We start from the raw sequence: 16,914 nt of genomic DNA, 5'->3' as shown, positions 1-16,914 counted from the left end.
TGCTCTCTTCTCTTCTTCTGGCACCCCCATAATTCGGATGTTGGTATGTTTGAAGTTGTCCCAGAGGCTCCTTACACTATCTTCATATTTTTGGATTCTTTTTTCATTACCACGGGACACTGACAGGGGCCTATTAGGGCAGGGCTGACAGAAAACCAATGCTGTCTGCTCCGCCCTGAGACTCCACCCCATTCAAGCTGAGCACAGAGGCTTTTGCAAGTCTTCTCCCATAAGGGTGTCTCCAGCACAGAAGTTCTCCCAGCGAAGACACAGCTGATCCTCACAGCCAATTGGCCTGGAGGTCAATTCTTCCCAGTGATACCAACAATAATCAAGGCTTAACTACAACAAGACTGTGCACACAGCCCACAAAGGGGTGCACCAAGAGTGTCCACCTCAGGTAACTGGGGAGGCTGAGCCACTGGGCATTATAGGACACCTAGCACACAAAGCCACTCTATCAACTCAGGGAAGCAGCCAAAATGCAGAGACAAAGAAACAGATCACAAATGAAAGAAATGGAGGAAAGCAAATGACTGGATATAGAGTTCAAAACCACGGTTATAAGGTTTTTCAAGAATTTTCTAGAAAAGGCCGATAAATTTAGCGAGACTCGAGGATATGAAAAAGGACCAACTAGAAATGAAGCACACACTGACTGAAATAAATAATATTATACAGAGATCCAACAGCAGACTAGAGGATCGCAAGAATCAAGTCAAAGATTTGAAATACAATGAGGCAAAAATCACTCAACCGGAAAAGCAAAAAGAAAAAAGAATCGACACTGTGGGTTTCAATGCTGTTGACTGGCTGACGGGTCTGAATCCTCATGAGATTTCCAAACCCTCTGTCCTCAGGACATATTTTTCTCATTCATGAAAACGAAGTGCTGCCACTTCACGGTCCGTGGAGAATACTGATGTCAGGCTAGGGAAAAAACAAGAACTTGAGATTACCTTTTTTAAAAGCTCACTGCAACTTGCAGCAGATGGAAAATGTGGATCTGCAGTTCATTGAAGGCAATGAGGAGTCGGTTCTTGAGTTGCCGTGGCAACTGCTCAATTAAGTGGAAAAAAATGAAGAAACAAAGGTAGTTGCTCTTGAGCTATACATTCTTAAAAAAAAAAAAAAAGAAAGAAAGAAAGAAAGGAAGGAAGGAAGGAAGTCATATTTGAGGAATTATTTTCCCCAAGGCTTTTCTAAGACTTTGCATTTTGACCAGCATGTCCTGTCCACCCACTAGTTGAGCTAAAGGCTGGTCTTGTTGTTCTCCATGGTCAGGAACACATAGCCTCAAGTTGCACCTCAGAATGTTCTGTGGGAACGTTTGCTTACCTCCAGTTCCACCAGAGCCCACTTGGATTTCTTTCTTTAAGGTGCTAGAGCAGAACCCGGATTGGAAGACTAGGGAGAATAGTGAGTGGGTTCTAGCACTGCATTTGACCCCAAACTTGCCTTATAATCTTAAGAGCTGTGGCTTTTCTGAAGACATGGAGAATAGCTTGTTTTATATGCTAATAAACAAAGGTATACTTATAATAACTATTTGTACAGTTTACTGTTTACAAAATACTTTAGATCCTTTGGGGTGGCATTGTTCCCCCCACTTTAGACAAAGGGACACCTCCAATCCATGCTCCACAGAATCTAGAGTGATATTTATAAAAACATAGAACTGATCATGTCACTTTCCAACTTACAGCCCTCAATGCCTTTCTTCCCACGCTCCTGGGATACAGCCTGAGCCCTCCCTGGGTCCCAGGGCCCTGCAGGAGGCCTCCATGTTCCGCTCTCCTGCTCTCTGTGCCCAGCCTCACTGACCTGCCTCCAGCTTCTCCAGGGGGTGGGCTGCTCCTCCTTTGGGCTTTTGCATTAGCTGAGGGCTCTTCAGGGACAGGCTTGTCTTTCTTCACCTCCTCTCCCCTCCATTCCCCCTTGGCCAACGTAGAGCCTACTCCCCACCCCCTGTGCATATCAGAGCTCCTATGTTAATTTTCCGAGAACCCTTTATTTTATGTAAATCCCTATTTAATATGCATTTTCTTATAAGGTTATGAAATTAATATCCGTCTCCCCAAATAGACATGAAGCTTGTGAGCACAGACCGTGTCTGTTTGCTCCCCGAGACCAGGGCCAAGCAGAGCAGACCCTGCGTGTTGCATGAAGGTTTCAAAAGACACACAGCCTTTTGGTATTTGTTTTGTTCGTTGTTGCTTTTTATATATTTTTTATTGATTTCAGAGAGGAGGGGAAAGATAGAAATATCAAAGATGGGAGAGAATCATTGATTGGTTGCCTCCTACATGCACCTCCTTGGGGAATCAAGCCCTGACCAGGTCTCAAACCATGACCTTCTGGTTCATAGGTCGATGCTCAACCACTCAGCCACTGTGGCCAGGTGAACACATAGCATTTTGGACTCAAACCAGGTTCCTAGGGGTCCAGTACCTTTCCTAGCACCCCACACTGCATTGCAGATGTGATAAATGGAAATACTCTCCCTGGTTTAAAACACCGCATAAGTAAAAAACATCAAAGTCTAAAGAACATACAATAGCTCTCTGGAACCAGATTAACTTACAGGTGGACTTGTTTGGACATGTGCCAAATACCAACTGTCCCAAAATATGTGCTAACAGACCCTGCCTAGAAAATAATATCAGTCTTCCTCATTTGTTCATTCCTGGGCAGGGAAAGGCTCAGAGTCTCTGGAGTCGGACTCCTGATTTCAGGTATCAGCTCTCTCACATGCCAGAGGTATGACATGGGACGATTGTGTCACACCCACCGCCCCTCAGGCCTCAGTTTCCCTTCTTGTAAAGTGAAGGATTTTCTTCCTCCGTCACGGGGTTGCTTGACCTTCACAACAATGAGTATCCCTCTGTCCACCTGTGTGTGCAGGGCCTGCGGCTGGGCAGCGAGTGGCATCGGAGCAGGGAAAACGCTTTGGGGAGGCCCAGGCTGACGACACAGATGTGCTTTTGGGAAGCTGATGTTCAGTGGCAAAGGGTGTTTTCAGCATAAAATGATTATTTATGGACCACCTAGTTCTCATATGGTAATTTCTTTTTTAATGCCATAGAATGGACATAACAGTGTATTTGTTTAAGGTGTACAATATGATTTGATATTTGTATATATTGTGAAATTATCACTGTAAGCTGAGTTAACATCACTATCGCACAGTTACACTTTTTTTTTTTCTTGTGATGAAAGTTTTTAAGAGCCACTCTATTGGCAGCTTCAAATATTCTGTACACTATGTGGTGAAGAGTCACCATGCAGTTCATCCTGAAGACTTGTTTATCTTATAACTGGGAGTGTGTATCCTTAACCATTTTCATATGGTAATTTCTTAGCCAATTTTTTTTTCTAAAGTAAATACTAATGTATCAAATCCATGACATAATCCCCTTCATATTTATAGTTCTTCAGGGCTCCTAATGCTTTAATTTTAGTACATATGCAGAAAAGCTGTGAAGAGGCATTCATGGGAATGATTGTTTCCAGCCAGTTTAGAACATCCTCATTGTCCTTTAAAGTTGCATGTCTTACAAGTTCAGGGTAAGGGGTGTCTAAGATGACCTTTCCCAGGGTAGAGCACAACCTGTATTTATACCCTGCCCTTTCTCTTCAGACCTCATCCGCTCCTCCAGAGTGTCATCACGTAAGTAGGAAAGAATGGTGATTCCTATATCTAGAAGAGGGAAAGAGGCAGAGAGGGGGGCTAAAGAGCTGGGATTGGGTCAAAGCAGGGCTAGAGGACCAGCACAAGCCCATGTTGTAAACTCTGGGCTTATCAGCAGAGTGTGTGTTCTCCGAGCAGCCAGGGTGGTGTCTGACTGGTACCAGGGAAGTGGCATTTGCAAGAGCCCTGAAACTCTCTTTGCTTCCCCCACCCCCATACTCCCTTTATTTTCCAGTCTGAATATTTAATTGGGGGGAGGGTGTTGATCAAAGTTCACCTCAAGGCAGGTCACCACTAGCCCAAGTAGAATCTTTGTGCAAATTAGTGGGGGGGGGGGGGGGGGCGGGGCGCCTGTAAACACACACATCCTTGGGGACCACAGGTTGGTGAGTGGATTCAGTCCCCACCCAGAGACAGGCCCTCTCCGGCTTCCGGCCAGCCCTGCATTTTGAAAGTCCCAGCTTTTTTGCTTTTTTTTTTTTGTAATTTTTTAAAATGTGTTTTTATTGATTTCAGAGGGAAGAAGGGAGAGGGAGAGAGGGATAGAAACATAAAGATGAAAGAGAATCATTGGTCAGCTGCCTCCTGCTCAGCCCCCTACTGGGGATTGAACCCACAACCCGGGTATGTGCCCTGACCAGGAATCTAACCATGACCTGACCTCCTCCTGTTCATGGGTCAACGCTCAACTACTGAGCACCCTGGCTGGGCTGAAAGTCCCAGCTTTTAAGGGTTAACTCCCCTTCAGACTTGTCTTTTCTGAGCTGTTTTTATTTCTGCTTTTGGCAGTTGTTTGCTTTCTCGGTGCAGCCTTCTGTATGAGAGACTTGGAGAAGCAGGAGAGAGCAGGCCGGTCTCCTTGGCTCCTGCATCTGCTTGTTTTTGGTAGTGGGTTGAGTGCCTGCTTTTCCAATATGATGTCATCGTGCCTTTTAAAAATTCCCCAAATACTCTTTGACAAAGGTTTTTTTGTTTGTTTGTTATTTTAATCCTCACCTGAGGATATTTTTTTTAATTGATTTTAGAGAGAGAGGAGGAGAGAGAGAAACATCAATGTAAGAGAGAAACATCAACTGGTTGCTTCCCATGCACACCCCGACCGGGGATGGAACCCACAACTTTTTGATGTACTGGATGACACTCTAACCAACTGAGCCACCCGGCCAGGGTGCCAACGGTTTCTCAAAAGATAGTAAAATGTCTCTCTTTTATCTGTAATTCTGTACTAATATTTTAAAACAAAGAGGAGATACAAGGGCTGGCCTTTGAGTACAGTATATTCCAGGACGCACACAGGTAGGCCACTCTAGAAGCCAGCCTGTTGCCTGTCCTCTGCACCGTCTTGGGAAAATCATAGCTCTGCAGGACTGCCATTTATTGCACCAGCACACTGGGCTGTCTAGAGACGTAAATTCTGTCACTGGGGTAGTCTGGGGTTCAGCTGTGAGCCCTCGAACTTGCAGATCCTAAAGTCTATCCCCACCTGTCAATGCATAGAAGCATCACCACACAGGGTAGGTAGCATTAAGTAAACAACTCACAAAAAATTAAATTTATAATCATGAAGATAAAGTAATCATAGTTTATAATGGAAAAGTAAGAAAAGCAACAAGGCATCCTTCCTGAGAACTGTCAGATTGCCAGTTTTCACGCGTACCCGCCTCTGTGGGAACACCCAGCATTGCCCGGACTTGCACAGTGGCCAGGAGGGGAGGCAGAATGTCAGCAGCAGGGCAAAGGAGGCGGCGTTCCAGGCTGGGCAGACAGGATGGGCCGGGATCCAGAGGCCAGATAAAACAGGTCACGTTCTGAGAAAATTAATTCATTTATCCCTTGGAGTTTATCTTAACTAGCTTGGGCAAAGCAGCATGAACTTTATAAAAGCTGTAGCTAGCAGCTGCAGATAGTCAGTGCTCATCAATCTTTCATATCGTGAGCCCTTCCTGAGTCTTCAGACTCTATTTAAAAGCCCCCTCAGCTCATGTCTACGGATTGTTTCTGGTGAGAAGAGCACTTCCTTTGGCCTGCCTCTTTGATTCACAGTTCCAACCTGGGTGTCCCTTCCCGTTCCTCCTTTGCTCTGTGACCCATGGCCACTTACTAACCCTGTCCCACTCCTCAGTCAGTGCTATCTGCTGGAACCTCGGGGAATTGGATGCAGACATTCAAGTTGGAGAATAATGAAAGCAAGAGCAGGGGGGAAAGGTCAGAGCTAGACTGGAAATCTAGGAGTGGCCCTTGGAGAGCTGTCTGTTGCATCTATGATAGTGTATGATAGTGATAATTAAAAAATACTTCGGGAACTGTCACTCTCTAAAGCCAGCACTGCCTCTAGCTCACCAAGCTCCAGCCAAAGAAGAAGGGGTTTACATATGGAGGTCTTTACACCAGGGCTTGTGCAAAGCAGACTGACTGCATGCCAATCGAGTGATGGTAAAGCACTGGGAGAGGGGCCCAATGTGGGGGCGACTGGCTACAAAAACCACTCACAACAGTGCGCCCTCTACTGGAGGGGTGAAGAAGCCTCATCGTTACAGGCAGTGATGGCGAACCTATGACACGCGTGTCAGCACTGACACACGTAGCCATTTCTGATGACACGCGGCCGCTGAGGCGGCCGCATGCTGAGGATGAAACATTTGCTGCTCCTGAGGATGAAACATTTGCGAAATAATGTTTTCTCCTCAAAGTGACACACTACCAGAGTTATGCTCAGTTTTTTGGCGAAGTTTGACACACCAAGCTCAAAAGGTTGCCCATCACTGGTTACAGGCCTGGTACCGCAGTGCTCCGTGAAATTAGACATTAATAGTAGTCCACTGAACTTCTGATTTAACAAACTTCCTTGCAGCGGCTGGTGAGAGAAATTGCTCAGGACTTCAATCCAGACCTGCACTTCCAGAGCACAGCCCATGGTGCTTTGCAGGACAAGTGAGGCCTATCTGGTTGGCCTCTTTGAAGACACCAACCTGTGTGCTATCCACGCCAAACAAGTAACAACTATGCCAAAAGGCATCCAGCTAGCACACCACATACGTGGAAACATGCTTAAGAACCCACTATGATGGGAAACATTACATTTTTTAACAAAAAATCTCTTCTTCCTGTTACTGGTAGTGCTGAACATTAGATATTTTTCCTCAAAGGATCAAAAGGAAACTGCAAGTGGAAAATAGGGGACAGAAATCAGGTATCGGCAGATTTTTCGTTTTCATTTGTGTGGGAATTTTTTAATATAAATGCGGGGACATAAAGCATTAATGCATGTCAGAATGTTTCTGTGAACAAGTTTCAGCAGTTCAACTTCATAACAATTATACATAAACCTGCTCAAATTTTCTGGGCAATGCCAGCATTTGGACGTTTTTTTAAACAAGTACATTTCTCACCGATGGTGGGGGAAAGTGCTTCAGGCTGCAGAGAGAGCTCGGGGGTGCACCTGTGATGAGCAAAGAAGTCAGAAGGAAGAGGCCTCAGGAGGAGATGTCAGAGTCCTGCCAGCCCTCCACCTGCCCACTCCTTCCAGACCTACCTTGCCCCAAGCGTACTGCCTTTTAAAGAGAGATGGTGGGACCAAGGCTGTCTCCTCGGGGTGATATGTCTCTCCCTGAAAAACACATGAACACACATGTAGTGTGTTTCACTCTGTTAATTAACCTGATTTTCCACTTTGCCGGGAGTATTTCATAAGGAGTCTGTATTTTCATAGAACCTAGTAAAACTGCCAGAAACAGGCCAATAAGCTCTGCAGTTCCCAATGGCTGAAGCTAAGCTTGACTGTTTTACAAGGACTCAGAAAACAAAGAGGTAGAAGCCACATAACTCGCCTTGGTAAGACTCTACGGTCTAGTCAGATGTGGCTTGATGGCTAACATTCACTTTAAATGAGACACAATCTGAATGGGAACTTCGTCCCTTGCTTCACCCCACCAGCCTGACAAAGCCCTGCTTGACAACGGTGCCCCATTTGACATAGAAGAGGAGACCAAGGTGTTTTTCACACACTCCTCTAGCAGTGAGGTGGAAACAGGAATTTATAGGAAAACATCGGGAAAAACGGTTTTCTTTAAAGTTTCTTATTAGATCCCTGGCTGTTGTGGTTCAGTTGGTTGCGCATCATCCCGTACACCAAAAGGTCACCAGTGTGATTCCTGGTCAGGGTACATACTCAGGTTGTGGGTTCAATCCCAGGTTGGGATGTGTATGGGAAGCAACCAATAGATGTTTCTCACATCAATGTGTGTGTTCTCTCTCTCTCTCTCTCTCTCTCTCTCTCTCTCTCTCTCTCTCTTTCTCTCTCTCTCACTCTCCCTCTCTCTAAAATCAATAAAAACATACTTTAAAAATATGAAAATACAAATATTTTTTAAAATTCCTTATTAGAGACATGAACATTTAAATTACTTTTTAATGTACATAGAATACTTCATACATAAAAGAAGATATCATTCCTCCTAGAGAACTAGATCTGTGAACCACTATTTAGAGCAGTTCATGTAGAGAGCCTGCAATTTAATAAGCCTGAGAAAAGGTTCGCCTAGCATCCCCTATATTTTTCCTCCCTGTTTACTCGATTATACAAGTACTTCCACAGCAAGCAGACCTCCAATGGTGTGCACTTCAGTGAAAGAGAAATGGTACTCGTTGTAAAATAAATTCTTGGGTATAAGTAAATTACATACCACTTCCCATACTTTTTTTTTTTCCAAATTGCCCATTGCTTTAAATGAAAACAGGCTTTAATAAAGAACTGTAAACACTCAGAACATTTCTCAAGGACCAGTCTTCCTTCTCCCTGCTGATAAAATGTAGTTATGTTTCCATTTTCCAATCACCTTCTGCTGATGAGCCAAGAAATTTCAAAACTTCATTAACAGCTCACCAGCAAAACCTGAGAACTGTTCTTTCCAACCGCCAGGATCCAACTTTCATCCCTCTCTTAGCAAATGAGCCCACTTTGCCTCCATCCATATTGAGGCAGGGTTCCAGGGTCCCGGGGCTCAAGGGCCCAGGGCCCACGGAGGGCGCTTGGCTTCGCACAGGAAAGAATTCAAACATGAGCCAGCGTAGAGCTTAAAGGGAAAGTGAAGCACTGAGACAGAGAATGGGCTACTTCACACACAGCGGCTCCCCTTCAGTGAAACTTGCTTCCTTTGTTGAGGTTCATCTAACTGGGGGGTAGGGTAGTCAATGAGGGGGAGGAATAATCAGGACCTTCGGCGGGGCGGGGGGGGGGGGGGGGGAACAGGTGGAGATTTCTCAGAGGAGCTCCCACGGTCATTTTGTGTCCGTATATGGGCTTTCTGTTTATTGCAATGAGCATACAATGATGCTAGGGGTTACCCTTAGGTGACAGGAGTCTCCATGTTGGATCTAGCTGGTCTCTGCTGGTTTTCAGCCATAAATCCTGTATGGAGGGTGGTCTTACTATCTTCCTGACGGTTCCTTGCAGCGGTTTCGCCACATGCCCTGCCTCAAGATGGCACCATGGGTGTTCATTTCACTTGTGCCACGTCGTCGCTCACCACACTCTGTCCTCCTGCACTTCACGGTGATACTAGAGCTCTGATCCCAAAGGAAAACACACACCTCCTAACATTCTTTCTATAAATAGCACCATTATCCAGCCTTGCAAAGCAGCTTCTTGCCTCCACATCCGCACGGGGAAATAAAGCTGAATGCAAGGAGCCTTTGCTCTCCTTATGGCTCTGGCTTGACTGGAGAATAAGGGACAGAGACCAAAACAAATCAGTGGCCCAAATCCAGTTCCCTCATAAACCCTGAACCCCATCTTGAGGCTCTAAATATGGCACTTCAGCAGGATTCTAGGTTTTTCCCCATCAATCACCAACATATTATCACATATGTAGCACAAAAGATGTGGCCACCTGAATTTGTGTGTGTGTGTGCTAGTGGTCTGGCGGTAGCCGTCCCACCCTCACCAGTATTAATCACATCATTGCTGGCTGTCTTGGCTCCTTGCTCATGAGTCATACGTGGCACTTACATAAAATCTGTGCCTATATTTGTACCATCCCTCTTTGTCAGTTTGTTCAGATATGTAGCCTGCCTCATGCCTCCCAGTTCATCAATGTCTCGTTGTAGTCACAGAGCCTGACTCCACAACTCAGACTGACAGGTGACAACGTGCTGACTGGATGTAGCAGCAACACAGTAAAAGGCTGTGACACAAAGAAGCACCCACAGGCACGCAGGGTGGCACTTGGTCATCAGTGGGTTGTGTTTTTCCAAAATGCATCTCGCTGAAGATGCAGCTACAATGCAACTGGATATAAACACCTTGTCAGATATTTTTGGAATAAGCCTATATAACAGTTAGCTCCGTATATAATTGACATTCCAAAATCAATGCCTTTCATGCAGAATACACCTAGCATTTGGACAGAAAGAGCCTCCAGGGGCTGTAGAGCATCTTTTCTTTTCATTGGTTGTTGGTGTGTGTGTGTGTGTGTGTGTGTGTGTGTGTGTGTGTGTGTGTGTGTAAGAGGCCAGAATAGTTTTATTTACAAAAGAGTCACATTGGAATCATGAGGTTGATTCTGAGCATCACTAGACAATAACACCCTCCAGTCAAACATCCCATTCACCTGGGCTTTTGTGTCAGTCAACGCAGTGCGTCACGTTTCTGGTGTAGAGCCGATGACAGTTGTGTCTACGCTCCAGAAACCTGCTCACTATCAATGCATTCATATAAATAAAACTAGGGCTTATTTAAAGCATTTGGGCCAACAGCATAGAAGGCTGTAGATAAAAACAGGTCAGACTCAAAGCAGCCAAACAAAGGTCTGATAGGCCATTTAAACATGGCGCATTGTTTTATAGATTGAGATTAACCCTGCTCAAACTCGCAAAACAGGATCACCAGGTACAAGAAAGATTACAGTTAGCCTGTCAGGTGGGTGTGAGTCTGATAACCTAACAATAATATTTAACACTGAGGGACAGGACTCAGTGGTTTCCTCTTAACATTACCTGGATAGATTCAGTAGCTGTTTGACAAGCAATAAGCCAAGTCTGATTGAACAGTCCTTTTCCAGCAAAGGCTATTTATTAGGACTCTTTCTATGTAGCTGCATTGAGGGCAGACATGAATGGCTTCAAATAGGTCCCTAGGAGCAGAGCCTCAGCTGGGGATTCTCGCAGGTGTGTTATTAGGGAGTGCTCTTAGGATAGGGCAGGGGTAGTAGCTGAGCAAAGATGTGGTCCCTGCTGGTCTGCTGATGGGGTCAGCCTGATCTTGAAGGGAACACTGAGGCACAACTTATACCAGAGTCACCCAGCCTGAGGAAGGGGCCAGGTTCCGGTGAGCCCTTAGCAGCAGCTGGGAGATGGTTGTACCAGCCAGGTGAGCGCAGGACACTAACAGATCCATTGTGGTGGCTGAGCTGGTGGGACTAAATTCCTAGGAGCCTTGCTACATGGTGAGACATGTGGTTCTCATCCCAACCACGGCATCGCTAAAGACCCGATGACATGACCATGGGCCCTCGCATGACCTCCTAACCATCTTTTCCTCATCTGTAAAATGGGAGAGGTGGACGGTAGGGTTGATTTTCGATGATTGACCTATACTCCCAGCTCCAAAGTGCAATGATTTTAACAAGAGAAGTGGGGGCGGCGGGGGCTCCCGAGGAATAATCTAAGTCTTTTCTACTCAGAGAAGGGAGTTAATTAATGTAGATGTGCCCCTGAATGGCCACTCCATGACGCACTCTTGTCCACCTGGAACCGCTCTGGATACACAGGCAAATCTAAGAAGACACGCAGGAGAGCTGCCCTGAAGGCAGATGCTCTAAAAGAGGAAGGCAAGGCTCTGTTCTCAGACAAAGCTCTTTCAAGGGAGCATTAATGCAGCCAGGCAGCCTCATTTAACTGAGTCCTGCATCAAAGCAAATCAGCGGCCGAGGCTGTCCCTGCAAAACGGCCCAACCTCAGTAGCAAGAGCAATTTAGCAAAATCTATCAAAATTATAAATACATTTACTCTTTGGTTGCACAGCCCCTTCTCTGGGAATGTATCCTCCAGCTATAGGTGTATGAAATGACTTCTATATAAAGTTATTTATTATGCTAATGTTTCAAAAATAGTCCAAGGTTGAAAACAATCCAATGGTCCATCATAAAGGGACAACTATGGGACCATCCATACAGTAGAATACTGTACAACCGAGAACATCCTGTGCTAATATGGAAAGTTCTCCGGGAAATATTGATATGTAAAAAAGCAAGGGGAGCCCAGCCGGTGTGGCTCAGTGGTTGAGCATTGACCTATGAACGAGGAGGTCACAGTTTGATTCCTGGGGCAGGGCACATGCCTGGGTTGCAGGCTCGATCCCCAGTGTGGGGCATGCAGGAGGAAGCCGATCAATGATTCACTCTCATTATTGGTGTTTCTCTCTCTCTCTCTCTCTCTCTCTCTCTCTCTCTCTCTCTCTCCCATCAATAAAAAATATTTTTTAAAAGCAAGGGGAAGAACAGCATAGATTAGTATGTCATTATAAACACATATGCATGTACAATATAGGTATGCTTCTTTCTATGTGCAAAGTGGAGGTAGTAAGATTATATATTTATAGTTAAGTGTATCCATGGATATCTGAAAGTAGTTTTTCTGTGTATCTGGGAAGATACAAAAAAAATAAAATAAACTTCTATGAGTAGTTACCCATAAGGGGTGTGGAAGTGGGTAGACGGGATGGATGGAGACATAGGTGGGTGGGATTGAAAATTCTCACCAAATGCCTTTTTATAATTTTTTTTCAGGATTTTTTCCAATCACCATGGGTTCTTCTATAAGGAAAATGGAGTAGCTGTCTGGTTAAAAAATAATATGGAAATTTAAAAGGCAGACATCAATCAAAGCTGACTGTCCCAACTTGCCTTATTTCATGCTTTCGGTTTCAGGGGTTGGCAAGGTTTGGTCCGTATTTAATAGCTGCAGAGACCATATGGCTCACAAGGCTGAAAGTATTTACTGCCTGGCCCTTTACAGAAAGTTGGCCGAGGCCAGCTTTACGTTACAGAGTTGTTCGTGAAACAGCTGTGACTACCCTATCTGAGTTTCGGGTCCTGGAAGGTTTTGCCTTCTTGAAATCAGCTTTTCTGACCACAAATAGGTTATGCACCAAGAAAATGAGGCAGGATATTGAACAAGTTAAGAAAAAAGCATAAACTCTGAGGAGATCTGGGCTTGCTCCTCGCCACTTTGTGGCCTTGCACAGGTCAACTTCTCGAACTCTGAGTTTCTTCATCCGTAAAAGGTAGGTCATAGTAGGCCTCCGTCGTAGAGTTGTTTGGGAGGTTACGTATGTTAATGTTGGCAAGAAGTTTAACATAAAAAAGAAGAAGAAGAAGAAGAAGTTTAACACAATACCTGTTAGTCTTATCATCTAATATTTTGATTTTTTTATAAACAGGGCGATGACCAGTTAAATGTATTTGGAGAGGACCCCACGGGAGGTGAGTTTTCTTTACTGAGCAGGAGGCTTGTCACTTGAGTGGCTTAGAATGTGTCTTTTTTATTAATCACCAGCAAAGAGGTAATAAACTCCCAGCCACATGTACTTTTCCCTTAGCCCGAGAACACAGTTAAGAGGGGAACTCTGTGCATCTCTCCCCTCTGGGTCCATGTGAAGAAGCAAAGGGATGCCTTAGAGATGCACTTCCTCCAGCCCAGAGAACATGACCCCGAGACACTCCGTGAAAAGAGGATGCTCTGGGAAAATATGTGTGGGAAATGCTTAACACTCTATCGCCTTTGTAAGAGTGGCATATAGACCAGCACAGCAAGGATCCCGCAAGTCCTGCAGCAAAGAGAGCTAGCTAACGTTAATAAAACATTCCTCAGTTTTTGAACACACAAGTCCTTTTTCTGGAGAGTAGTTACTATTCTGCAGTGTATCATTGGGATGCAACCTAAGAAACACCCAAATTATACTGCTTTATAATTTTTGTCATTAAAAGTCTTGCAAAAACTAAAAAAATAAAATAAAAATCCAACACAATTAGCTACACATGGAACTGAAAATAGATTACATTATCTGAACTTGAGATTGTTCAAAAAAGATAAGGTTCATGCTTGCCCTAAGTAAAATACCTCCTAACATTATCACTCTGTAATAAATGTTATCAGTATAGTCCATGGAAATATGTTTGTATTGACTATGAATACATACAAGTGAGTTGGCTTTCTAAATAGCCCCAACTCTAATCCTGCGCTGATCCATGAGCATGAGGTGATAAAGTGTCATTTGATGATGGCAATAGCAGTATGTGAAAATCTCAGTCACCAAATGGCATCATGGGGATTCATGGGGAAAGGCACACAAACATGAGTCAAGTGCAAATAAAGAACTCAGACCCAACTGGATAGGGATTGAATGATTGCTTAATAAAGTTGCCCTGTTATCCTGGTTATAAAATTAACACATTCATTATGGAAAACTTTTTAAAGCAGAAATTTAGAATAATCTAAAACCTTATGGACTCGAAGTAATCATGGTTAACATTTCTAGTACATTTTATTCCAGAGTGTTGTTTATACTAGTATACCTATTTTCACAGAGTTGAGAATACACATGTATGTACAAATATTACCTCCAATTCTTGTGCATATCATAAGCACATGTTCCCATGTCATTAAAAACTCCCTATAACCTTAATTTGTAATGACTACATTACATGAATGTACCATTATTAATTTTAAAAAACTATTTTTAAAAACTGTAATAGGATATAGCTATACCAATAATAATAATAATAATAATAATAATAACCAGAGCCACTTTCCTAGATTGCAAATAAATTAAAAGATGCTCAGCTTCATAAAGTTAACTGGAAGTCCAGAGGACATGAGATGACCCTCTGGTCCCACAGGTTAAGAGCACCGATGTATTTTTGCCTTGAATAGAAAGCTCCAGATAACATAGGACTCTGCCAGTCTCCATAGGCTACTCTGTGAAGAGACTGGGGCAGCTCTGATTAAAAAGAACAACAAAAATCATCCTTCAGTAAAAAAGAAATTATTTCAAAGACCCCAAATTCACTTTTTCCTCTGCTTCCAGCTCTTTCTCCCCTACCTTGTTCCCCTTCTATCCCCAACCCAATTCTTCATGTCCATTCTCTCTCTCTCTCTCTCTCTCTCTCTCTCTCTCTCTCTCTCCCCCCCTCTCTCTTCCCCTCTCTCTCTCTCTCTCCTCTCTCTCTCCCTGCCTCCCTCCCAGTGTCCCCCACACCGTTGTTAGGCCTTTCACTCAGCTCATAGTGGACTCCTGCAAAAAGGTAGAATTGAGTATATAAATGAATTACCCCAATTCCACTAAAAGTAAGTTTTATAACTCAGAAAAACGACCTAACTTTCCAAAGTACTGAGCATCTACATAAGGCATGAAGTATAAATCAGAGTCCTATCAGTTTATTTAAAGTGTAAAACTTGTAACTTTGTCACCAAGATGGGAGATAAAAACCTTCTACTCTCTCTCCAGGTAATTGCATTCTACCTGTCACTTTAGTCAGCTCACACCCATAGGATGAGCAAAAGCAGTTATTTCTGAACCAGGAAAAGGGCCTGGAGCTCCACCTAGCCTAGGAGCTCAGGGCTGACTCCATCCTGCCCCACTCTCCGGGCTCTCCCCACTGAGAGGGCTGCTCCAGGACCCCCACACCCCAGGGGCCTGGAGCTCCAACAACAACACCAATACCTTTAACTTTAGTGTCTTTACTTTAAAACTGCATGCAAAGTTTTCATGAAGTGGAACAAATCACAGTATCCTACATTGCAATATATTGCTGTCTAGTCAAGGTATCTTGCAATTTGTAAAGTATCTCCCTTAGCAATAGGGTTAACAAGAACAATAAAGTATTCAAAATGGTCTTCTCCTACTCTATCTGTAGCCACATCTGTCCAGCTGAGGGAAGCATTCAGCTTCGATGTCGTTTTGTTTGTCTAGCCTGGTGCTCTGAAAACATGACTTTGAATGCTAACTCTTGGTACCATAGTCCACAACACTCCACACCCACCCTCTGGTTTAGAATCTATGCCCGGCCTTTGCCTAAGCACAACAAAGAAACCTTTCGGGAAGTTCTTGTTTGTGGAATCAGCCTGCCATCCCCACCCCCATCCCCACGGGTGTGAGACTAAGCTGCTCAGAAATCAGCCAGTCGGAGAAGGACTTGAACATGGTGAGTTTCTCTGACTCTCCGAAGGCCTGCGTTTTGAGCTTTTGCCACCCTCATTTGCCCAGGATGGCCTTTAGGTCGGAGCAGTGCCTCCCAAAGTGGCTCCTACTGAATCCCACTCTGAACTTCACAGCATCGCGAACGAGCCCACACCGTGCTCTTGGCCTGCCCAAAAGCTGTAGGTCCAGGGCAGAAGGCTGCCCCTGCCCTGGCACAGCTGAGTAAGCGGCCTGCTAACTCTCACCCTGTGGCAACAGGTTCAACTCCTGATTGCATGTAAAGTCTAATCTTCATAAATGAAGCCCGGTAGCCCTAAAGCAAGGGTGCAATATTTGTCTCTGCTCCTCTCTGAAGCAGTCTTGGGTAGGACTGCTGTTTTCTTCATCCTCAGATCCTCACTCTAAACACAGTTTTCGTTTGAGGCACCCCTGCTTCCAGACTCAAGCAGTAACCATTGGCATTTTCTGAGCCTTGAGATTGGAGCTCCCAGAGCCATTCCCAGTCCCAGGTTTTGGTTGTGGCCATCTGTTCAGGAGACCTCACTCTCACCCACGGTCTCCTAGAATTTTGGTTTACTTTAGGAAGATATCTTAAACATACAGCATCATAATTATGGCCCAGGGACAAAGGGGGCCATTTCCTCATGTGGCCTATTCATTTGCAGGAACCACAGATCATGGGTATTTGAACCAATTAGAGACCATTGGGTCCAACATCTTTATTTTACAAATGGGGAAACTAAGGTGCAAGGAAAAGAAGTCATTTGCCTAAATCAAGTCAGGTGACAGCAGGATGAAAAATGGAGCTCATGTCTACCCATCCCTCCTGACTGCCTACTACAGCACATGACAACTGAGCATCTGTTAGGGCTCCACAAACTCTAGAGGGTTTCACACTTTGACAAAATGTCTGATCATATCTTTGCCTTAAAGCAGTGGTTCCCAAAATTCAGTCTTCACTTGTCACCTTTGTGATTTTTGCTTTATCTCTATACTACTTATTATACTACTAGTAGCCCTGCGCACA

The 16,914-nt window shown here is 44.4% G+C and overlaps 1 protein-coding gene across 3 annotated transcripts in view; it reads left to right on the top strand.

The window, feature by feature from the left end:
* Nucleotides 1–16,914, top strand: part of AK5 (adenylate kinase 5) — a 199,996-nt gene that overhangs the window by 134,301 nt on the left and 48,781 nt on the right. For all 3 annotated transcript variants that reach the window (XR_013813766.1, XM_079776462.1, XM_079776461.1), the window contains exon 9: nt 13,128–13,170. Coding sequence is in view for 2 of the 3 variants with exons in the window: in XM_079776462.1 (XP_079632588.1) it covers nt 13,128–13,170 (43 nt within the window). In the remaining variant the exon portion in view is untranslated. The remainder of the gene's footprint in view (nt 1–13,127; nt 13,171–16,914) is intronic.

Source organism: Cnephaeus nilssonii (genome assembly GCF_951640355.1).
Source record: "Cnephaeus nilssonii genome assembly, chromosome: 7".
In the NCBI taxonomy this organism is placed as follows: domain Eukaryota; kingdom Metazoa; phylum Chordata; class Mammalia; order Chiroptera; family Vespertilionidae; genus Cnephaeus; species Cnephaeus nilssonii.
This window is presented reverse-complemented; position numbering and strand designations above follow the sequence as displayed.